A 24,628-nucleotide genomic window follows, 5' to 3' on the forward strand; every position below is an offset into this window, starting at 1 on the left:
CCCACCACTTTTAAGTTTTGCAAAATGCAGACTTCATACCTGATTTAAATAAAGTAGAAATAAAAGCAGGACACAAGGAAAAACTTGTCTGACAAATGATCAGTCTGAGACAGGTACTATAATCAGAAACAGATTATGAACATAACAGTTATGTCATGAAGTGCTCACAACCTTAATGTAGGTTAAACAGCAGCTTCTGGATTTACTTAAGATCCCAGAATATGGAAAACGAAAGTGATTTTAAGTTTCTGATAAAGTTAAAAATATTACAAATTTTTAGCTTTTATTGAAAATTAAATATATTAGCAAAAGCAAGATTTAAGAAATATTTTACAAATGATTTACATACAAGAAAGCCAGTATCAGACATATTCACAAATATGCAAACCTTTAATTACAAAAAGTACCTATTGGCAGCATGATGCTAACCTTGCCACTGCAGTGTGCTCTACTATTTATATGAATAAGGCATAGAACTCACATTTGCACCAACTTAAAAAGTTCAAATAAAACTTTAAGCTTTTGAATCCTGGAAGCACAATCCCCAACAGACACACGCACACTTAACATTTCTTCTTCTAAGCTCTACAAACTAAGTGTGTGCTCTGGAAGAATAGCCTGAAAAGCCCAGTAGAAATGTAACTGGTACTAGCATTTAGATTTTAGTTTCCTCTTTAAAATGTACAGGCCTAGGTATGTAAACCATATTCACAGTTTTAAGTATTTTTAGACAGAAGTACCTTTTTTTTCTGCATTTGTTCCTTAAAGTTGGCTCTCAGCTCAGCATACAGTTCATGTCACCTGTTTTGTGATGCATACATTTACAAGATAACTTAAAAAAATCTGTGCCATATTCATGGTCAAGTTAGTTAAACAAGAGTAGTAATATCCAACTGTGACATTCAATACTGTATTTCAAATATTTGTGCAAACAGCAAAAAAACAGTTGTTTGAGGCAAACATTTGCAAAACCTTTATTACCTCCTCAATGTTGTAAACTTGGACTGTCAGCCTTAAGTCCTGCACTTCCACAGCTTAGAAAAGTCAATTCCTAAAATGATCAAGTCTCAAAAAGGTTTTTTTCTACATAGTGCAAATTTTAATGTAGATAACGTGAAAAACGTATCTAGCTGGATTGACTCTGTGCAATAGTCAGTGGTCTTCTCTCATAGCTGAAGAACATGTGCATCCAATGAACCATGTGGTTCAGGAAGCCAGGAGGGTGGAGAGAAAAAACGGTTCCATTACACTTCTCAAACCAGTGCTAGATGTGCAAAGGCAGCAAAAATTCCAGCTGCTACTACAACCAGAAGAGAGTAACTTTTCAGGAAGACCCAGGCGGTTAGTCACTTGGACTGGTCTCTAGAAAAATAGGTGAGTATATGTTGGATTTTTATCAGTCGGTCTTTTAAAGACATCATGGAGAGAACTGACAGCTGGTACCTGGGATCTACTGGGAGAACAGCTAGAAGCCACCAACACCAAGCAGGACCATTGGGCATTGCCTAGAAATAAAACATAAGCTGGTTACCAATAACCAATGTCATACGGTTGACTACCATGGAGACATCAAAAGACAAAGTCATCAATGACCAAGACTTCTTTAAAGATTGATACTAACTAATTCCAGATCTATGAGATTAGAAGAGGATTTCTTCTCTATAACTGAGAAGTCAAATGAAGTACACTTAAACTAAGCTTCTAAAGCAGTAATTTTTAAGACAATGTAGGAAGCTCATAGATTCCTTGGGAAAAGATGGCTAAGTACAAGACAGCCACCCAATGACAAATCTCCCTGATAAAAATTAAATCTAATACTTGACATGCTGTTCTTAAGGCTTGAGTATTCTTGAAGCCTAAAGTTTTTGTTGTAATTACTTTTATTTGATGGACTTCCCTGTCACCTCCCAATTCCACTCCCTTCTCATTACCTTCTAGACAGAGCGGGACTACTTAGGAAGTTTCTTCTAAGCAGTAAAAACTGTAACTTTTTCCTCTATTTTAATTACCAACAGCAACCATTAGATGTCAGGCCTTGAACTGGATTTAATACTCCTCAGTAGAGGTCCTACTACTGCAGAGAATATTAAGTACCTCAAGTGCTATGCAAAATTGTTACCGGTAGTGGTACACTCCAGGATAACATTTCCTCACTTGCAGCTGTTACCACACAGCTGACACATTTGTGTCCTATTATAAATCTCAAGTACACACCCACAGTATTGCTACCCTGGTAATTATACTGGTTTTGCACCAGTATGCTGTTTTAAATCTATTTTTATTAAATTGTTCTAAAAATCCCTTCTGACTTCATGCACTGGCCTCTACAGCATCTACAGTTCCCTCAGAAAGTTAATGTGGTGAGAACCCACAGAATAGGGGGGCCAAAGTCCTGTATACTTTAAACAATGTAACAATATTGCAAAACTCCCAAACCCCTGTCATCTTAAAAAATGTCTTATCATTACAGTCCTGTAATGACATCCAGTTACCTAAACCTAAGGTTTAGGTACAGGACCTCATCACTAACAAATGAGAAGGCCCTTAAGACCTTGTCGCTCGAAAGCATGGGTACACACGCCGGTATTGGATGGGTACCTGCTCGGTGTGCGGGACCTGCTCTGCGCTCTGCTCTGCACTGCAACCAACAACGCCTCCCTGATGGTCCCCCCACCGCAGATGCTGCAGAACAGTGACCAGAACAACCCCCTGCACCAGCCAGATAAAAATCTAAAACCTTTGGAATGACAATTCACCTGTGATTTCACCTAGACCTCAAGAGCCGGACACTTTAAGGACATTACTACCAAAAGCAAATGCTGCCTCTGATAGTTTTAAATGTTACCTCTGATAGTTTTTAAGTTGGCTGTTTGTCACGTTCAAGTTGTAAGTTATATATAATTAGCCTGCAGCATTCCAGCCAGTAAAATTATGCCTTTGATAACTCCTAGACATGATCATAACATTTTTGATAAGACACACCAATAGCTAGAAAGATCAGGCTTGTCAAGTTTAGTGAAGAATTTCATTCTCCTTGTACTGTGTTCGCTGTCCTTTCTGCAAAGGCCCCCACAGAGGGATAATAAACACGGTTTTTATATTTTGGAAACAGCTATGACAGCAAACAGCTGGACTGTGAGCCTCACAGACTCCTGACTTTAACTTGATAAGCCTGGAGAGGGCACTGAGAGGAGGAGGGATTTGGCTACAGAGAGCGGGTGCCAGCCAGTCCCTGATGAGAACGTAAGCAGGTAGCTATTGGCAGTGAGGTGGGCAGGAACCAAACCTGAGTCACTCAGGTTCGAATGTGGAGAGTTCTGAATAACCTGTATAAGAGCTGTGCACACCATTAAAGCTCCCTCTGGCGCATGAACTCCCATGTTGTGTTGTCTCTCTGTCTCCCACAACCAGGACAAGTAAATACAGTTTCACAGAGGTATGTAGCACATGGGTGAGGGACAAGCTCCCCTAAGATCCCAATCCACGTAAAACTCTGCTTTGAAAACCAAATCTTATGTATTTTTAAATGTTACTTTTCTACAGTCTCCACTCCCTCAGGATCTCACCTTCATTAATTGTTCATAATAACTATCAAAATGGATTGCTGCAGCTAGTTTCTTACGAAACATTTGTCAAATGCTAGCAGCTGCAGCAGTTTATGGCACTAGCTCAGAAAGGAGGAACATGTTATTTGTCATTACTTCTTTGACAAAGCTAACTGCCTGCATGTGGCAGATTCAGTTTCTTTACTTTCACAGGGAGAAAACAGAGAGCTTTTTCATTTTGAATTCTAACAACTTTACAAAACTAATCATTTAACTGTTACTGGAACTTTAGAGTGTTTTCAGTTTACTGGTTTTATTTCCACATCAGCATATCATCCTTTCCTGGAGAAACTGCTGACCAGTGACAGAATTGCTTTTTGTTGCTCATTTTAAGAAAAACAAGATGCAAGCCTGATTGTCTTTGAAGCTGGAAAAAATAGTGGGTGTTTTTTTTTTTATACTTAGCAGTTGGTCATAGGGCTTTTATTTTTAGAAATAAGGATCTAATAATGAATATTAAATGATGTCTCACCTGTATATTTTCCTCCCTGTCAGGCATTGGTCCAAAGTGCTGAAGAATTTGAGTGCGAAATTTGTTTCTTAAGTTTTGGAACCAACTGCAGGCCTGATTGTAAACGAAATTGTGCAGCTCTCTCAATTTCTTTAGTTCTTCATCAGCAACCTGTAGGATGAAGGTTGTGAAAATATGATTGTGATAAAGAAACAATTAAGAGGTTTAAGCTAAAATCAAAAAACACTCAACTATATTTAGATACATTTCTTGTGTTCTCCGTAGCCTTGACTGCTATTGATGGAATGGTAAAGAAGTATTTTGATATTTTTAAAGTTACAGATTCAAACTATTGTTGAAAAAACAAAAAAACTATGGTTTTCTTATTTGTTTTATGGTAATAAAAAAAATTCATCTAGCTTCTAGGGACCTAAAAATTTGAAAGAGAACTTTCCAGAACAAATCAGGCAAAAATCTTGATATATTAATACTAGTAAGTATTTAGACATCACTCTGCATACCTTAACATCTTCCAAATATTCAATGTCTGCAGTGCAATAACCATCTTTCATCCCTCTCCGTAAAACTCTAAATCTCTTTCCACCAATTGTATCAACAACAGAACGTCCATCAGGTAGAAAATGAACGTTCCTAATTTGCAGCATGCAACCATAATCTGCAAAACTAAAAAGAGACCTTGTCAGTAATACAATTACACACTTCTGAACAGATGCTTTTTGAAATTAAAATGACAAAAGAGATGGAAGCTTAGAATTACGATGTAAACCTACCCATTTTGAGAATCACTTATGCACATCCCAAACTGTTTTGTTCCAGTTTCCATACTCCTGCGAATCATGAGTCGGTATCTTGGCTCAAATACATGTAGAGGACAAGGCACAGTAGGATATGCCATAGTGCAAACAAACATTGGAACATTCTTGGTCAAGCTTCAAGAGAACATAAAAAGAAATATACACCTTCAAAATCTGAACATTGAGCTATGCCGAGACAATATATTTTTTCATTATGTCTGCTCTGTTTGAGGTCATAAAGCACTCTTTTCAAAGTCAAAACATGTAGAAAGTTTAATGAATGATAAACCCATATACTAGTAACAGTGGCTGCAAACCTATGTGCTGATTTGCATACATACTGAACAGTAAGACTCACTGTTATCTACGTAGTGAGTAATCTACCTAGTGACCTAGTGAGTTATCTGCCCTAATCTATCTAGTGAGTTATCTACCTAGTCAGCAAATGAAGGCTTCTGTTTTGGGATGGGGGTGTCAGCTACTTTTTCATTTTTGCTTTAGTTTGCGCTATAAAAACAATTAAGCCCTCAGAGACACAGTTTTCCTGTAAGTAAAAAGATGTACTAGTAACTCCATAGTAGCTAGGTCACCGTTTAGACTATTTTCAAGGAGGGACTCCAGATCACAAGATGTAACCCAGTGTATAATTTGCACCTTGCAATATGCCTCAGCAGACATAACTGAAAAACAAAGTATTTTTTAATCATATTTTATCAAGTATGTATAGTTGATAGGAGATACAATAAAGTTATCATTAAAACATTACTGGGTTTTTAATTTTAATGCCTTTCAGACTATAAAACCTAAATAAACTATAAATAGGTTGCAGGAGCTATAATGTTAAATGGTTTTCCAGCATTCATATCTACAATACATGATGCTGTATGTATTTGAAGAACTCTCTATGAGATAAACATGTTTACAAAAAATCCCAACGATTTTTTTTACATTTATCTGTGTAAGATTGTCTATCATTAATTACTTTGCAAGAAATTCAAGTCTCTGAGACTCTGAAGTCAAATGAAGACAATTTCATTAACAGCAGCAAAACTAAAACCAAAGCTCCCTGACAGTGCACTCAGAAAGAGGAATGGAAGGGGAAACATGCTTCATAGAATCATAGAACAGCCCTAGGTTGGAAGGGACCTTTAAGATAATCTAGTTCCAACCCCTCTGCCATGGGCAGGGACACCTTCCACTAGATAGGTTACTCAGAGTCTCATCCAACCTGGCCTGACCAACCTAGTGACCGTCTCAATGATGGAGTTACAAGGGAAGGGCTACAGATATAATTTTATCTGGAATTCTGTAAAGAGTTCCCCTCAATGTCCTCTCCAAAATGAAGAGAGATGAATTTGATGGGTGGGCTGTTAAATGGATAATAAAGGGTTGGATGGTTGCACCCAGAGGGTAGAGATCAATGGCTCAGAGTCCCAGTGACCAGAGCCAGGGGTCTATACTGGGACCAGCACGGTTTAATGTCTTCATCAATGACACAGACAAAGGGATCCACTGCATCCTCAGCAAATTTGCTGATGATTCCAAGCTGAGTGGTGTGGATGGCACAACTGAAGGATGAGATGATATCCAGAGGGACCTAGACAAGCTTCATACTTCTTCTTGCACCCATAATATACTACAGTTAATGACTATAAAAATAATAAAATATTTCTAAAATGGATATCCATATTAATTTCTCAATTTTTTCAGGACAGGAAGCTTACTTGGAGTGTTCTGCAGTTTCTTCAGCATGAATTCTTTTTCTCTCAAATAATTCATCAGACAAATATTTCATTATTAACTCCTCCAGCAGTTCTGTGATACTGTATTTTCTGCTTGCAAGGTACTGTAAACAATTAAAAAATTCTTTTAATGTATCTTAACAAAATCAGGCTTGAGAAAAGGGATATTTTTTATAAAAATATGATCTATAAAATGTGACAAAACTCATGAAAGCTTAAAGCTCTACAGTTTTTATGTTTCATTAACTAAAACCTAATGATACTCTAATATTTGAAAATTAGATTCTCTGTGTAAGTTCTTAGTGCCTGACAATTTGAATGTCTAACTCAGTTTTTATCTCTATGCTTACCAGAGACAGAACTGACTTCCCAGGATATACAGCAATACCAATACGAATAGTGTATAGAAATCACAGAGAGGTTTAACTGAACAGATACTGAAGTTTAGAAATATGCAGGATTGATTACACCACTGAAGTAAACGATCACAGAAACATAAAACCTCTAAGACCCTGAGACCCTTTACCATTCTAGCAGTAATCTATAGCCCAAGCAAATCCAAGTTGTTGGGTTCAAGAGAAACAGCTTTTAAAATGATACAGTACTTGTACTTGTGAACTTTATTGAGAAACAATACCTCTTTCAAGCTCTCCTTACAGAGTGGACACTGTGGAGCATGATCTAAACACCGTTCCAAACAACCTTTGCAAAAAGTATGTCCACAAGGGGTTGTTACTGGCTCAAAGAATAGCCTGAAACAAAATTATTAGACATTAGATGTCACGGCCAGTGCGTGTTTTTCTAAAAATGTCAGTCATTAATTTCTTTAACTTTTAGGACTAGTTGTGCTATAACAAAGTAAAGAAACAATTAGTCCCAAGTCTCCTTATTCTACTTTTTCCTCTACACTGCAGTTTGTTTCCATTTACTGCAACACTCGCTGTTTTGTTTTCTGATGAAGCTGGACACATTGCAAAATTCTAGGTTAATAAACATTTACCACAATATACAAGGATTTTGCTATCCTACATAGAGATTCAGAATACACAGAATTATCTGATTCTTTGAGATACCGTTGTTTTAACAGCAGTATTACATATTAATAACATAACTATGAATAGTTTAGTACACACCATATGTTTTATGGTATTTATTCTGAAAATCAAGATTATTCAGTAAGATTTTCAAATACAACCTACAAGGTTCACAATGCAAGGCTATGCTTCCAAGCATTAACCTTCCCAAAATAAGTCTTATTGACTGAAGAACCCCTAACATTTAATCACAAAAGATCCTGTCCTTTGATGGTGACCAGTTAACACTGCCAAGTTTAATTAAAAGGGTAACTTGATTAAAACAGTTCTACAGTATATAGCATTGTAGCAAGTGATATTTAAATACACATTTAAGTGCAGGGATAGCAAAAAGCTGCAAATTATTGACTGATATCAGAACTCACAACAACTTACAAGTACCTCAGTTTGTACCTGTAACAGATACGCAACCAAGCATCTGTAGCTAATATTGAATCAAGGACAAAATCTTACCTCATACATAGAGAGCACTCAAAATCTGATACATCAATCAAATCCCCTGGGATTGCTCCAAAAGCCAGTGTTATGTCCCTTTTTGTACTTTCTAAGGAAAAGCAGAAGATACTTCTTCAAACAAAGCCACAAGGCAGTAAATACTTCAAATTTCACAGTAAGTGACTGTTTACCTCCTTGCTTTTTGTGTTTGTTTCTTCCATCTTCAAATACAACTGTATCCTGTTCTGAAAAGGAAAGCTTTCTTTTTAACAAAGCACCTTTTCCTTGGCCAGAGAGGAGGGGTTCAGAAGACACTCTCTTTAAGCCATCTTCCTTGGCAAGGTCTTTTGTTGAGTTAAGAGCATGGGCAGACTGTGCACGATTTAAACCTCCACTCACAGGCTCCAGTACATCTGATCCTCCTAAACTCTGTAACAGTAAGATGAACCAAACTGTATTCTAAGAGTAACACAAATCTAAGTATGTGAGACATGACTGTGCAAAGATATATAAGCCAAACTGATACTCACAGTTAGTGGGTACCTATTAGTTAATTAGAAAAATTTCTAAGTCAACATGGTACTCAAATTTGTTTAGCATTAACAATTAAAAAATCTTCACCTGCTTCAAACAAAACAAAAATTGTATTTCATCTGCTTCAAAAAAAAAATCGTATTTCTCTTTGTCTTGAAGTCCCTAATGTCAAACTTCAGTACCTTCTAATACTGTATTTATTGCTCATTCTAGTAATGACTAATAATGAGTTTAGAATTAGGAGTTTTAACACTACAAATGAAAATAAATTCCAAACCACGCTTCTTTTCCTCCAATTTAGCCAATTGCATAAAATCAGTATTTACACTGAAAAGTATGATAAATCAGGCTATCAGTACATCTGATGTATACACATCAGTCAAAGACAGACATTACTGTAGAGTTTTTATTACCTGTGGAGGACAAAGCTGTAAGTTGCAGTAAGATGCAGTCACCTCAGAACCAAGTATAAAAGGTTTATTTCTAATATGGGGTGAATTCCAAGCAGATTCCTTCAGACTCTCACCTAACTTCTCTGGTGACAAAACATCACACAATATCTAGAGAAAACAGCTCAATGTTAATAACAAAGAAAAAGAATCCAGACATACCTTTGTTAAAAATTTACATATCAAAAACTAAGAAGGTAATCTACATGAAGTTATTCCCATGAACATATCTTTATTCAAGCAGTAACTGTGAAGGCAGAGTTGAAAACAAACAGAAACCTACACACCTACATTGCTAAAGAAATTTATCTAGAAATCTTTTCTACTACAAGTCAAACAGAGTTAGATGTTATCAATTCAGTATTATGCAGCTTTTCAATGTAAATTTTTATTATCATAGAAAAAACTTTCGTGCTCTGGGCACAGAGGGTTTCAACTTGGAAAATTTCACTTGTTGCCTGCTTTCCAGTTTTTTACCTATTCACTTAGTAACTTTGAATGCACATATATTTTTCAAGATGTATGTAAAACATGTACATTGGGACTAACTCTTTAACACAGTATGATTTATGAAATATCTTAAAAGGAATCTGCCACCTAAACATGTGTTTTCTGTATGTAAAGAAGATTTTAGATGCTCAAAGTCTATCATAATGGGAGTTTCATAAAGGAGTCAAGTCAGAGATGGGAATCTAGTATCATAAATAAAATTACCTTTTCTACTTCTAGCTTGGCTGGAAGAAAGTCCTCATCAAGGGCTAAGCACTGTAGAAACAGTTGTAAGGCATCTCCTACAAAGCCAGAGTCTTGCAGAACTTTTCCTTTCTGAAAGTAGACCTGAGAAACAGATACCACAAAGACACTTGTAGAGAACAGGGGGAACTGCAGTATTGATCTTACAGGCATTGCAACAGTGTTAGAATCAGAACCTGCCATGACAGAAAGAATGCAGCTTTAACAAATTTGAACTGTGCACAGTGTGCGTGATCCACATCCCTTACAGTGTTTGAAAAGAGTTGTGGGATAGGTTGGTGTGAGTCTTCTTCCAATTAACTTGTTTTGTCTTATATAAAGGGTTAAAAACCTCACTAGTGCTGAAGTAATAGCCCTTAATTTGCCTCTTCTGTGAGCATTTGGAAAGGAAGAAGAGGGACAGGAAATACAAATTATTACATAACCTCACACAACAGCTTACAGAATACTTTCTTTCTCCTCTCTTTCATTAAAAGCCTTATGGTTCCAACCTTCAGAAGGGTGAATACAAATAAAACAATCCACACAACTGCTCACCCCTTACATACATCTCAACCTATTTTCTTAAAACAAAACAATGTGCTCTCAGAATTAATTGCTTCTTCAAACTACATTTTATGCTTGAACACTGGACACCAGCTAGGGGAAAAAAAAGTCTGTGTATTGTTTTCTTTGAAAGAAAAAAAAAGAGGGAGGAAAGACTACCGGATTTCGCTGAACCTTCTCAAAAGTAGATGACATTGAAATAAGAATTTATCTCAACTTTTAAAAGTTGCACTGACAGTAACAGAAATAGTTAAAGTTAGATAAAACCAACAGGTATCAAAAAAAAAGTTAAAACAACAATATCTATTTGTATATAGGAATATGGATAATGGGCCAAAAACTAAACTTAAAAAACAAACAAATAAACAAAAAAAGCCCAATAACACAAAACAAAACAACCAATAAAGACTCTACCAAACCCCAGAATGCAGTTTCTACAGAATGACTGATAGTATGAACAGTAACATCTGTTCAACTAGACTGTCAGATAAGGACACACATCATCTTTGATGGATTTGGGCAGCTTCCTTTAAGATGAATTCTGAAGAAGGGAAGTTTGCTAGTCCTCCTCTTACAGACAGTTTATTTTCCTACAGAGGTAAGGATTGTTACAGGAATCCATCCATCAAACCAAGCTCAGTTAAGTGAAACGACGCTTCTTTCCAAACATACAGAAAAAAGTAGACAGTACTATCAACACTGAGAACGGAAAAGCAGGAGGCTTTATGAATTTGCAGTAGCCACGGAATTGCTGAACACAGGAGAAACAAGATCTCCCTTGTGTGGCAAGATCTTACTGCTCCTGCTGAGTTCAGAGTTTAGACAGTGCAACAACATGCATTCTGAAGACCACAGACTCCCCAGCTATCTGTATTAATTGTAAAGCTCAGTTCCCACTGAGTTTATTTAGGCTTTTTGAAGATAAACGTTTCAAGCTAAAACAGCACTGTCCCTCTGTTAACAAAAATTAACAACTAAACAAAACAAGCCCCAAACCCCAGCTGTTACGAGTTACGTCACCATGAACTATTCCAACTCTCAGTGTATTTGTCAACCAGCCCTAACCTGCCATACTCATCAGAAGCCTGTCTCATGCAAGTTAACTATTTTAAAGATTACTTTTAGCCTTTTGCGTGTCTTAAGAGACAACATTTAAAGTAGCTGGCCTAAGTTTTTAAATCAATGCAAATATAATTTGGAATTTATTAATTTTACAAACACAATATTGAAAAATGAATTATTCATACCAACTTACCTCTGGCCAATTTGGCATTTTGGAAATAACAAAATTTAGATCTTCTATGGCTGTTTTATATTCTTGGAGGCCAACATATGACTCAGCTCTGTAAATTCTTAGCATCAAGTCACTGGAATCTGCAGACAGAAATTAGGTAAAATCTTTTAAAAGTAAGAATTTTTTAATTAAATTTGCTTTCATAATGATATGTCATAATTACAATTTTTTGTACAATTCTTCCAAAATTATTGGAGTACCTTCTCCTTCACTCCCTATGTTTGGCTAACAAAAGTGGCAGTAATTCCCAGTTTATGTCTTGTAAACTAATTTTGGAACCTGATGCATCTTGCAGCAACAAGAAAATTTATTTTCAAATACTGAACAGAGAGGCTCAAAAAGCACTGCTTAGTACTGCTGGGACAACAATAATTGAGGACTAAATAAACTTTATCTTTACAGTATAACCAATCAAAACCACAGAAACCTGGGAATACACCACACTTGTATTAAAAGCCTAAGTATTACAAAGTTTGATTTCAAATACACAAGTTTTTCTGCAGACTGCAATTTGTTTTTATAGTGCCTGACCCCTTCTGACTATGGCTGGAGATGCCACTGTGGCATCCATCTGGGAGGTACCAGAACCAGGCCTTATCACTATGTGATAAAAACAGATAGAAAATTCCAGAAAGCCTTTAGCACCAGTTTGGCAGGCCTGTTTTAAGGAGCTGTAGTAGTGGAACTTCTGGCGTGGGAAAAAAGCAGGATGTGTTCAGTGAGACCAAATTCCCATGTCTGCCATACAGTATTTTGCACTTTCAGTACAGCAACCTCTAAATGGGAAGGAAACCCATCTCCTTGCCACTAAAACAACAGTTTTGCAACACAACTAATTGCAGTTGCTGCTTGGAAAAAAAAAAAAGCCAGAACACTGTTTTGATCTTAATTGTTTTTTAAAATAGACCTGGTTTTGATTGAATAAGATAAACTAGTCAAAGGTTGGTCTACTGTAAACAATACTAAAATCAAATAGTTAAGTTTGTTTCAAAAAAGGCTTAGAGGCTATAATTTCAATTTAAAAAATCTTAGCTTATTCTAGATGTCTAGTATAACTTCTCATAAATTTCCAACATTAGCCTGTTCTACAGTTAGAAGACATACTGGCCAATATTCCCACAGATTGTAACACACTGCTTTGTATTTAGATTCCCAATGCTATATGTAAAAAGATCTTAATGTAAAAGAAAGGGTCAAGAAAATCAGAGAAGAATTAAATTAGCTGAAAGTAAAGTGTCTCCCTGATTTGTCTTTCTTTTGAGTTGATGGTTCCCCCTCAAACACAAATATTGCCAAAGCCGGTTTGTTTCATTTTCTCATTCCACATAATAAAATGGTTGTTTTAACTGAATTTCGGGAAACTCTCTTTGTCTGAGTAAACTACAAATTCTGCAAGCAGAACAACTCTGAAGCCTGATTTCCTGCAGCTGTGTTTGGTGTCTGCTATAGCGTAGCAAGGTGAGAGCTTAGATTAAACTCTTCAGATAGTTTTTAGTGTTGTATTTGACTCTTTGATGTCCAACAGAGTCAGTAGCAAATTGAACTCCTTTGTCCAGAGGCAGCAGTAAGTGCAGGTCTTTGTTCTCTGATAAGCTGCCTATTTGCACAGAATCAGAGGAAGCTCATCTGTTTCTGCCTTTCAAGTGCAGAACATGACCTGAGGAACTCTGAGCCTTTTTTCCTAGGGGGAAAATGAGGGCTAGTTCAAAGATAAATATGTGAGTTCAAGTGTACAGCGGGTGGGCATTTTACCCACTTTTTTTTTTCCAAAAGAAAAGCATGATTCCAACTGAACTAATACAAAACAGTTTAGCTGAGATCCCAACTCTGCTGCTGAAGATAAAGTCATTGAATGATCAATAGATGTGACAAACTGGGCCTGAATATTCAGAAGACCAAAGGCAGATGATTACTAGTAGTGTTTCTCTAAGCTTAGTACTGGGGCCAATCCTTTTAATATCTTCATCCACGATCCAGCCAAGGGGATAGAATGCACCAAAAGTTCATAAATGACAGAAGTTGGGTGGGACTGTTGACCTGCTGGAGGGCAGGAATCCTCTGCAGGGGGATCTGGATAGACCCAATCAATGAGCCAAGGCTATTCGTTTGAGGTTTAGCAAAGCCAAATGCTGGGTCCTGCACTTTAGTCACAACCCCCTGCAGTGCTACAGGCTGAGGTAAAAGTGGCTGAAAAGCTGCTCAGTGGCAAAGGACCAGGGAATGCTGTTCAATAGCAGCTGAACATGAGCCAGTGTGTGCCCAGGTAGCCAGGAAAGCCAAAGACATCCTGGCCTGTAGAAGGATTAGTGTGGCCAGCAGGACCAGGACAGTGATTGTCCCCCTGTACTCAGCACTGGTGAGGACACGCCTTGAGTGCTGTGTCCAGTTCTGGGCCCTTCACTACAGGAGTGACACTGAGGGGCTGGAGCAGGTCCAGGGAAGGGCAATGAAGCTGGTGAAGGGTCTGGAGCACAAGCTGAGTTCTCCTGAGTTTAGCCAGGAGAAGTCTCAGGTGGTACCTTATCACTCTTTACAACTACTTGAAAGGAGGTTGTAGACAGTTGTGGGGCGGTTGGCTCTCTCTTCTTCCAGGTAACAAGCACCATAATGAGAGGAAATGGTGTCAAGGGAGGTTTAGTAGGGGTATCAGGGACTACTTTTTCACTGAAAGGGTTGTCAGGCATGGGAATAGACTGCCCACAGCAGAGTTAGAGACACCATCCCTGGTGGAATTTAAAAATATGTAGATATGGCACTTAGGGACAGGAGTGATAGACTCAGCACTCAGATGGACTAATGGCTGGATTAATGATCTGAGAGGTATTTTCCAACCTAAACAATTCTCTGTTTTTATCTAAATTTATAGACTTTTTAAACCACAATTTAATTTCTAGGCTTTGTTACAATGAAAAACAATTTTGCAATGTTTCAGCATGTATTTTAATGTTTTTCAGCTAAAGAGAGGTTGCAAGCTAATTTTGAATCTTTGGCTCAAAGCAGAAACATAGGTAGTTCTAAAACTTTCAATTTCAGTGACCAAATATATTGTAAATACAGAAATCACTCACTTCTAGCATCCCAAAGACAAATGATTTTAACAAAAAAATGCACTATGTATTTGTGGCGTAGAGCTGTATGTATCAATTGTTACTATTACATTAATAGGAAATTATACAAAGGTGTACACACAAGAACACATTCAATAGTCTTGAGTTTTATATTACTTCCAAAGCATCTGCTCTTACTGTAAGTATAAACATACCAATAAATGGACCACCTCTGATCTGATTCTTCATGCTTTTTATACGGTTCTTAATATGCCAAATTTTTCAAAATAACATGCACATCAAAAACATTACATAGAAATATTTTAGAACACGGTATTTATTAACACAGTACTACAGGGCCACCCTAAAAATCAGAGCTGGAACATACAACCCTTAAGAGCCAAAAGAACTGGGCTTATTTAGCAGAAAGTAATTCCTGAAAGTGTTGGGAGAGCACAACAGCTTTTCAGAATCCAAAAGTGGGTTACCTAGAAGACTCTACTGAAGTACGCAGTAAAAAAAACAAAAGAGACATTGGTTATAAAACAAAACAATGTCAGTTAAGACTTGAAATAAGGAAAAGATTTTTCGCTATGAGGATAATTAACCTTTGAGCAGGTCGCCCAGAGAGGCTGTGGAATTGTCAGTTTGTAGGTTTTCATGATCCAGCTGTACAAAACCTCAAGCAAACTGCTCTGACGGCAGTATTTTTTCTGCTTAAACAGGAGACTGATTGCTCAACATATCTCCTGATGTCCACTCCAGAAGGAATGAGTGAGATTCAGATCAAATTCAACCCACTAGTGGTGTGTTTCAGGACACTTGATTAAAGGCAACTGCACTTGTATTTTAATTTAAGAGATCTCCTTTAACTAAGCTATTTCATTTCAGCAAGGAATATACTAGCTACATGAATGTTAACATTCCTTTTGGTTTTTAAAGTCACTTTTGCACAAGGGCAAATAAGACTCTTTCCAATGTTTCAGAAAGAGAAGAAAGTTATGAAAAAATGCCATTTGAGTAAAGGTTTATTATCAATGCCTTATTTAGCGCAGATTTAAGTTTATCACAACTTTTTATCTATGTGCATTAAAAAGAAACAGATTAAGCAGCAGTAAGGAAACGCTGAAATGGAACACAAATTATTTTAAACATGAACACATTTCTTATGCTACATCTTTTCCATCTCTAAGTGTCTTCAAAATTGAGGGTTTGAAGGAACATGGAAAGTATACCAGCAGCTATTAATTTATCTATTGATCTGGAATCATCTTCAATTTGTGATTGTGAATCCACAGTTCTAAATTCACATAACATACATCTACACACCAAAGTTCTTTAGTATCTTTTCCAGAATATGTGTAATGTTAATAATTGTAAGGATTAGAGACACATGAAAGAACGGCACAATGGACCTTAAACTGAGCTTCTTATACTTAATTATAGCACATGTACTGAACTTGAATAATAAAATTTTGAATAAGCATCACAGCTGGTAAGTATACTCAAATTTCAAACCCACTTTGAAGCCAAAAAGAAGATGCAGATTCACATTAAAAAGAATCAAAATTCTTTCCCCATATTTAGGAATATCTAAATAATATTCCTAAATCCATAAAAGAAAGATTAACAAAAACTGTGTAATTATTTCAGTCTTTTATTCTTTCAAAGCAGTTTTGAAACATGAAACAGGAGCTCTGTAAACATATGTGATCAGTACCGGATTCATCAATTTTACCCTGAAAACTAAGGAGATTTCTTTTTGACCTGTATGAGTCAAAGCTGTACTTCAGGAAGAAGTCTGCATCTTATAGTTTCAAGATTTAAAATCATCTTGTATTCCTACACTTTGGAAACACCCTGGAAAATAAAGTAAAATCAATAACCAAAACTAAACCCCTTAAAATTAGCTTGCCAAAAAGCATATAAAATAGATATTCGACTTAATCCCACCTACATTGAGAACAGTTTATTCTGGAGCTAGACCTAATGTATCTCCCCAGAACAGATTGGAAGGATTAGACTTATGCAAGCTTTTGGTTTTTTTCCTCCACTGCAGACAACTGTATAAACGTAATACACTTAATCTGTAAAAAGATTAATTTCTAAATTACTGAACAGAAAAAAAAAAATCCTGGTATAATTCATAACAGAACCTCCCATGTCACCAGGTGTTAAAATCCATAGTCAAATTAAAATAACGAAGGAATCCCTCGCTGGATCCATCTAGGTGTATCAATCACAAATTTGACTCTCTCTATAAAGAGTAAACTTTGAAAAATTGACCGTATCTTAGGAGTCCATGGTACCAGCCAGATCGCGACGGATATAGGATAGCCTAAAAGCGTGCCTCTACCTCCCCTCTTTGGACCCTCTTCAACACTATATAAAACTCCAACCACACCCACCTATGATGTCACTGCCATTACACAACCTGTCCCCCTCCGTGCCTGTCTGCTTATGCAACTCGGCCCGGCCTGCTGGGAATTGTCTTGGTGACACTTAAGACTGAAAATAGGTCTCTCTCTCTCTCAGGAAACAAGGTTAAATACACCAACGGAATTTCTCTTTGCCCGCGCACAGCGATTACCCAACACAAACCGAAGCAGAGCCCACAGACTCCTCTGTAAACAAGTCCCACAGAAGCGTGGGGGGGAGACACAACGCAGCCCATGCGGGACGCTCGCCCACCCCTCTGGAGTAAGCAAAAGCAGGTGTACCCCACTAGCAGGCTGGGCGCCCACCAAGGGCCGGGCAGCCGCGCGTCCCCTCCACTCCGCTCTCCCAATGGAGAGGTTCCTCGGATCCTTTCAAACTCGAGAAAAGTTCTTCATCGGCCCGCGTCGATCGCTGACGGTCCCGCCGCACTCGGGGATAAGGGCACATCCACCTACTCCACCACACCCCCAGCCCCACGAGCCTGCCGCCCCGGGCCGCTAACTCGTGCCGGTCCCGCCGGGACACGGGCGGCACCGGCGGAGACCGCGCGGCTCTGGCGGGCGGCAGGGGCGGAGGAAGGGAGCGCTCCCCACAGCCTTACCTGCTCGCAGAGCCTGGTTGGCGGCGCCCAGCGCCTCTCGGAAGCGGCCCTGGGTCAGCAGCTCCTCCAGCCGAGTCCCTGCCCTCGCCCTCTCGCACTCGCCCGGGAACCACTTCTCCGCCAGCCGGTTGAGAACGACGCTGGTGCGCAGCGGGGCCGCGGCCGTGCTGGTGCCCCCCGCCGGCAGCAGCCAGTCCCGGCAGCGGCGGCAGCGGGCCCGCAGCTCCCTGCGGAGGCAGCGGCGGCAATAGGTGTGCCCGCACGGGACGGTCACCGGCTCGCCCAGGAACCTCCGGCAGCCGCAGCAGCGCAGCGGCCCCTCGGCCCCGCGCTCCCGGCCCCGGCACGGCCCCTGCCGCAGGCGGTAGTTCAGCACCAGGCAGTCCACGAGGGTCCCGAGGCGCTGGGCTCCGCCGAGGGGGCCGAGGCACAGCGACGCCAGGGACGCGCCCACCGCTTCCTTCAGGCGGCTCGCGGGCACCAGCCGCGCCAGCAGCAGCTCCCGCTCTTCGTCCGCCCCCTCGCCGGGGCCCCCGCTGCCGCCCGGCTCCGGCGGCAGCTCCGAGCCCACGGTGGCGGCGGGAGAGGACGCTGCCATCGGCTGCGCGGCTGCGGCGAAGGGGGTGTGGCGCTCCCGCTCCAGACGCCGGGACGGGCTCCGGGCTCGGCGCGGGCGGGGGGCGGGAGGGGGCGGGGGGAGGTTACAAAACACCGCTCCACGCGCGCGCCGCCAACGGCGCGGGGTCACGTGGGGGGACGGGGCGGGCCCGTCCGGGAACGCCCGGCTCGGGGCGGCCGTGCCGGAACCCCCCGCGGCCCGCCCGGCACCGGGGAGGGGGGAGCGCCCCGGCCGGGCCGGGCCGGCTGGCGGGGCGAGAGGGACAGCCCTGCGGGTTGACTCCGGGGAGCGGCTGCCGTGGTGAGGGTCGGGCGCCAGCAGGGCTGTGCGGGAGGCAGGGATAGAGGGACAGAGTCACCGGGGCCGGGAGAGGGTTCTGCAGCGGGGAACGGGGGTCTGTAGCTGCCGTGGTCCCGGAGGCATCACCCGGCGGGCGCCCGCCGCCCTCTGCTGCTGCTGCTCGCACTCGTCTTGGGCCGCTTTGGCTTGCCCCTCTTCCTTCTTTGTTAGTCTTTTAATGGAGGACGCGATAAGATAAAAGTTACAAGGTTAAGGAAAAGCTCTTTGTCCTTAGGGCTTGTTTCCCCCCCTCTCTCCCCGAGTGTTCGCAGCCCTCGCAGGACTCGGACGCGCCCGGCGGGCAGCGAGCCGCGCTCCCCGCCAGTGTGCTACCGAGGCGGGATCTGCGGGAAGCACCTGATCGGTTTCGCCTAAAGTAGTCCCAGTGGGAAATGCTTAGGCTTTCCAGGTGAACGCCAGCCTCTAAAGGAAGCTTGAAGCCTATTGCATAAGTGCTATGTATTTATAATTGTTACAGTGCCTATTTTTTTTTTTAACGTTAGAAGGCTGTCATATATCCAGACGTTTGAGATAAATATAGCAGTACCTTTAAAACCTCCAAGCAAAGTTTGCACAACAGGAAAATTAATATATGACTGTACGAAAGGAGCAAAGCTATATACATCTTCAGCTGTGTTCCATGTATGGCAGGCTGGAAGATGATGCTAAAGGTTGTTAAGAGAGCTGTAGGCAAAGATGGCATGATTGGAAATAACTAGACACATCTGGATTTACATTCAAGTGTTTTGTCTGACCTCAGCTACTCAAAGCTTCATCCTTTGCCAGTGGCTTTCAAGTTCCTAAAGTCAAAGAAAAAAGATGTTATGGTAATTGAAGCATGAGGGCACCATGGGTATATTTTAAATATGGATAGGAAAGATGGTCTCTTACAGTAATTAATTTAAAAATTGAGTGAGTTAGGAAATTTTTGATCTAAGGATCAAAGTAAAGTAGATATCTGTAGTGTGAACTTGAGTTGTGATGGGATCTTGAGGATTGCTTTGAATTATTATGAATGGTTTTAATGGATTACGGATTCTGGTGTGGACATGTCAAGCATGAGTTGACCCCTCACAAAGAATTTGAGTTAGCCAATTTGGGCAAAAATACTTCTCTGAAAGAAGCACTGTTAAACAGTAGTTTATTTTGCATTCCAGATTAGATTACTTGTGGAAATACAGAAGACAAATAAAACAGGACAAACCCAAGGGTTTGTGGGATTAGAATTAGAATAGTAAAGCTGTCCTCTGATGAAACAATTTAAAACAGTAGAAATTAAAACATGTTTCCACCATTGCCACTTCCAATGATTCCTATTAAAGTTCATACATTAGTGATTCAAGCAATCAATGCAATCAGTTGTTTTACATAATTTCCAGTGTAAAGGCACAAAATACTCATGGCTTTGCCAGCATTAACATCTTGGAGCAGAAGAATTGAGGTTTTTCCCCATTATCTTTCCCTGCAAAACTGAAACAGTGAAACAAGGGATTTGAAGTAGGATGAATGAATAGATGGGTAGGGAGCCTGACATTTTTTATTGCTCTCACCAGTTGTAGAAACGTCTGGTATCTGGGAGATTATTTACAAAAAAGCTAGACTATATATTCACCTGGTCCTTATTCTCTATACATTATTTTTTATCCATGTTGGAAATGATACTGGGCCTCATTAGACTGTGAAGTTACCCAATGTTAACACTCTTGTGTCTTTGAACTACCGTTGATTCTCTGAGCTTTGGTTTTGGTGTATTATTCCACCTTTGGCATATTTAACTAAACAAGGAAAAAGCCTTCAAATCTCAACATTTTTACTGTGTTACCATCAGGATGTGATCGTTATGTAAGAGAGGGAAAAAGACATTTTCAAGATTAGATAACAGGCAGCTCCACCACCACTCCATTAAAATAGCGCACTCAAAAAACCTTTTTTTTTTTTTTTTTTTCCCTGTTTGTAGGGTCAGATAAATGATATTTTAAAACAGCAAAGCCTTGCCCTTGTGCAGTTCATGTGGGCCATTCTAAGAAAGACTTCAGGGACTGTCCTTTCCCTTTCTGCTGTAGAGCAGTATTGTACTGCTGGTGATGGACATTGGTGGCTCTCATTCAGAAAGGTACCTGCAGAGCACTGTGCCTTCAGTATAGTGAGGTAGGAGTAATTCCTTTCTTATGCTTTTTAAGGTATTGGTTGGATGTTTTTCAAGCAATTCCTTGTATGAGTAGTGTGTTTAACCTACATGAGATGACAATAAAACAGTGGTTTAAGTTGTATTTGATCCCACTTTAGTTAAATTAAGACAATTATTGTGATTCAAGGTCTTCAGAAATTAGCAGCAGTATAAACAAAGTAAAGCAAGACCAACCCAGATTAGGGAACAGGCAGTGGACCTAAAAATTAATGCCTACATACTGGAAATCTGGAGCCAAGCCCCATTTTTACAGGTTCTAGGCATATACCCTATGAAGAAGTAGTTAACCCAAAAGATGTGGTTGTATTCTAAGAGAAATAATGGCTTTCTGGCTGTTTCTCCTCTTTTTCTGTGAAGGTAAATGCTAGTTACCCAGCTATTGTAACTTTTTGCAAAGATATGTGTAGCAGAGGCAAAATAAAATTAATAAGAGAAAGATTAGGCAAATAAGAGTCATGCTTAGAAAAGCATAATATTCCTGAAAACTATTTGTTCTACCATAAAACACTTAAATATAATTTCTTCTAGGGAAAAAAAAACTCTCCAAAAAAAAAAGGCAATATCAAGCCATATTTAAAATTCTTGAATGGCTTTTGAAGACCTTAGCTGATAATGCTTGAGTTCCTTCAGCCCTGGTTAAAAAATAATGCTCAGAACCAACTATGATTTGTTTTGTTTCAGGTTTTCTTGGTTGTTAAGTAGAATTTTGGGGCTTTAGTGAGATCTGGCAGAGAGATTTTGAAATGGAAAAATCCGCAGCATCAGAGCAGTAAAACAGACACTAATCCTTGTTTGTGCAACACAGTGGTGGGCAAAAGTTGGTTTTGAATTTTTTTTTCAGTTAGGAGTGGTCAAAAAGCTGCATTTGCAGCTTGGTCTCAGAAGGTAGTTACGGTAAGCTGAACAGGGCTAGACTGTCAGCAGTAGTGTGGCCAGGAGGACCAGGGCAGTGATTGTCCCCCTGCACTCAGCGCTGCTGCCATGCCTCAAGTACTGGGTCCAGTTCTGGGCTCCTCACTACAAGAAGGACATTGAGGTGCTGGCACAAGTCCAGAGTAGGGCAACAGAGCTTGTGAAGGGTTTGGAACATAAGTCCTACAAGGAGCAGCTGAGGGTACTAGAGTTCATCCCAGAGACTAGTCTTTCCAAAAGGAAAGAATTTTAAATTAACAAGATTTATTTTAGATTTTTCTTTTGGCAAAGGTAAGAATTCTAGCATTTGTATGAAATCTGTTAAATGTAGTGACTTCTGCTGCACAAAACCAGTTTTTAGCTGTCTAAATAAGCTGCTAATTAACAAATAGTCAAGTGCTCATTGGGATTTCCCTTCAGTGTGAAATCTGAATTCTTCTTCATAGTATAATAGTATGGCAATTGCCGGTGGATAAGGGACAGACTGGATCTGGTCTGCCTAGACTTTAGTAAAGCCTTTGACAGTGTTTCCCACAGCCTTCTTCTGGAGAAACTGGCTGCTCATGGCTTGGACAGGTGCAGTGTTCCTGGCTGAAAAGCTGTCTGCATGGCCAGACCCAGAGAGTAGTGGTGAGCAGAGTGACATCCACTTGGCAGCCAGGCCCTAGTGGGGTTCCCAGGGCTCAGTACTGGGACAAGTTTGGTTTCATATTTTGATCAATGCTCTGTGGGTAGGGGTTGGTCTCTCCTCCAAGAAACAACCAATAGAATGAGAAAATGGCCTCAAGTTACCCGAAGGGAGGTATAAATTAGCTATAGGAAAAACTTTCCTCACTGAAAGGGTGGTCAAGCATTGGAACAGGCTGCCTCGAGCAGTGATGGACTCACCATCTATGGAGGGGTCTAAACCACATGTAGATGTACCAGTTAGGAATGTGGTTTAGCAGTAGTCTTGGCAGTGTGTTGTGTTAACAGCTGGACTTGATCTCAAAAGTCTTTTACAACCTAAATGATTCTCTGGTTCTGTGTCCTCATTTTTGGTTCAATTACAGTTTTGGAGGTGTCTGTCCACTTTGTGAAAAGAACCCTGAGGAGCTTGCTCCTGCTGGGTGATTTTGGATTTGGGGCAGTGACACCCAGAACCCAGGAGATGCTCATCTCCTTTCTTCTTTCCCAGTTACCGGAATCCTAGTTTGTCTGTGGTGCTGAGAAGTCTCTTCTCATCTCCAAAAACAGTTTTGAGTCTTAACATACCAATGTTAGGGACTGATTTTTTTTTTTTTCTCTCCAATTAGAGACTACTTGTTTTCAGTAGGTCCAATGACACTTTTGATATTTGTCTAAATGAGATTTCTCTCACTTTGATGATGATGATGATGGCAGAAATACTTGTCTTAAAAATACAAATGACAAAGATTGACCTCGGGGATTAAAAGTAGAGTGTATAAAAGGAATGAAACTTTTGAGCAGATTTTATCTAAAGACATAAAATCTCAACTAGGGGAGGCTGAGCACATAAATTTCCAAATGTGACAGAACTGACAGCCATGACCGCCAGATGATCTGGGAAAAAATCTGGGACACTGGCTGTAGCTCAGCAAGCAAGTATTGCTTACAAGAAGGAAGAAAAAGGCATTCACCAAGTATAGACAATTAAGCTACCTCAATAGTACATTAGGGATGTAAAGCACATTTTCAAGTGAAAAACTAAGGAGAGATGTAAAGCTAACATGAATAGCATAACCCATAACCCTTGAATTTACATAACATAGATTAAAGTCAACCTAAGTAAGTCTGCTTTTGTTCTTGTAATGGAAATTCTGTTCTGCAGACGGGCAGTGCTCAGGCTCTCATCTCTATAGACTTGAGTAAAGCAGATGATGTAATGAGCCACATGGAGAATTTTGACTGAAACAGAGTAAGGTGGAATTGCTAAAAAGTTGTCAGATCCTAAAGATCCTTTTAAAAGCCTATGGAAATGGATCATGAAGAGCTTCTGGAAACACACTTCATATGCATTTTTTGAGGATCAGCTTTAGTACTAATTTTACTTGATATTTTCATCAGTGACCCTGGCACAAAAAGGCAGGAAATTGTTCTTTTGCTTTGGCAGCAAGTAAAAAAGTGATGTCAATAAACTGAGGAGAAAAATGACAGACAGAAAGAAACTGACCTGCATGACTACTGGGGTAGTAGATATGAAAGAATTGTAGTCATGTGAGTGCCAAACCATGTACATATATTGAGAAAATTATTGCTAGATCCTGAGAGTTTATTAACAGGAAATGCTAGAAGATGAGAAAGAACAGGAGGCTATAAAAAAACTGATAGCAACCTAGACTTTTTTTTACTGTTGAGATAAGGAATTACTCACTGTGCTCTGTGTGACTCTGGTGAACAGTCACACAACAGACAGTTCTGATGAGGTTATTTGTAAAAAAAGAGGAAGCGTAACTAACTGAAGGAAGAAGAAGATAATTGGAACAGATTTACCATACAACAAGAATTGGAGGAATGCTTGCTCCCCTGTTGTCTTGCCAAAATGAGGATGGAGAGGGGACATGGTTGCCCTATGTAAGTGATTTATGAGAACAGATAGCAAGTGACACATGTGAAAAATTATGAAGTAAATGACTAAAAGAAATTTAGATTAGGAGAATACTTCTGAGAATCTGAAGTGAGATTATGGGATGGCTTCTGAGAAACAGTGGGAGGATTTAGCGGCTGTCAAACAGTGCTTGTTAATGCCAGGACAGGGATTACCT

General features: G+C 39.9%; 2 protein-coding genes across 2 annotated transcripts in view; one reads left to right on the top strand and one right to left on the bottom strand.

Moving 5' to 3' along the window:
* Positions 1–264: 264 nt before the first annotated feature.
* On the bottom strand, positions 265–18,466 carry LONRF1 (LON peptidase N-terminal domain and ring finger 1). Its single transcript, XM_002192183.7, has 12 exons — positions 17,806–18,466; positions 11,680–11,798; positions 9,840–9,962; positions 9,090–9,236; positions 8,334–8,571; positions 8,161–8,251; positions 7,251–7,365; positions 6,596–6,717; positions 4,848–5,006; positions 4,578–4,740; positions 4,078–4,227; positions 265–1,505 (listed from the first exon to the last, which is right to left on the bottom strand). Exons 1-12 carry the CDS (start codon positions 18,401–18,403, stop codon positions 1,347–1,349), a joined length of 2,184 nt encoding a protein of 727 aa, XP_002192219.3. The 5' UTR covers positions 18,404–18,466; the 3' UTR covers positions 265–1,346.
* Positions 18,467–18,574: 108 nt separating this feature from the next.
* TRMT9B (tRNA methyltransferase 9B (putative)) overlaps positions 18,575–24,628 on the top strand; it is a 110,804-nt gene continuing 104,750 nt past the window's right edge. Inside the window, exons 1-2 of the mRNA XM_072928204.1 lie at positions 18,575–18,724; positions 20,721–20,911. The gene's annotated coding sequence lies outside the window, so the exon portion shown is untranslated. The remainder of the gene's footprint in view (positions 18,725–20,720; positions 20,912–24,628) is intronic.

The sequence above is a fragment of the Taeniopygia guttata genome, chromosome 4 (genome assembly GCF_048771995.1).
Source record: "Taeniopygia guttata chromosome 4, bTaeGut7.mat, whole genome shotgun sequence".
Classification (NCBI taxonomy): domain Eukaryota; kingdom Metazoa; phylum Chordata; class Aves; order Passeriformes; family Estrildidae; genus Taeniopygia; species Taeniopygia guttata.

Excerpts from the sequence above, each read along its gene's own strand:
- LONRF1 (XM_002192183.7), bottom strand. The coding sequence starts at position 18,403 with ATGGCAGCGTCCTCTCCCGCCGCCACCGTGGGCTCGGAGCTGCCGCCG. Across the intron at positions 11,799-17,805 it reads CAACCAGGCTCTGCGAGCAG|ATTCCAGTGACTTGATGCTA; the intron begins GTAAGGCTGTGG and ends TTCTGTCTGCAG. Across the intron at positions 9,237-9,839 it reads CCAAGCTAGAAGTAGAAAAG|ATATTGTGTGATGTTTTGTC; the intron begins GTAATTTTATTT and ends TGTTTTCTCTAG.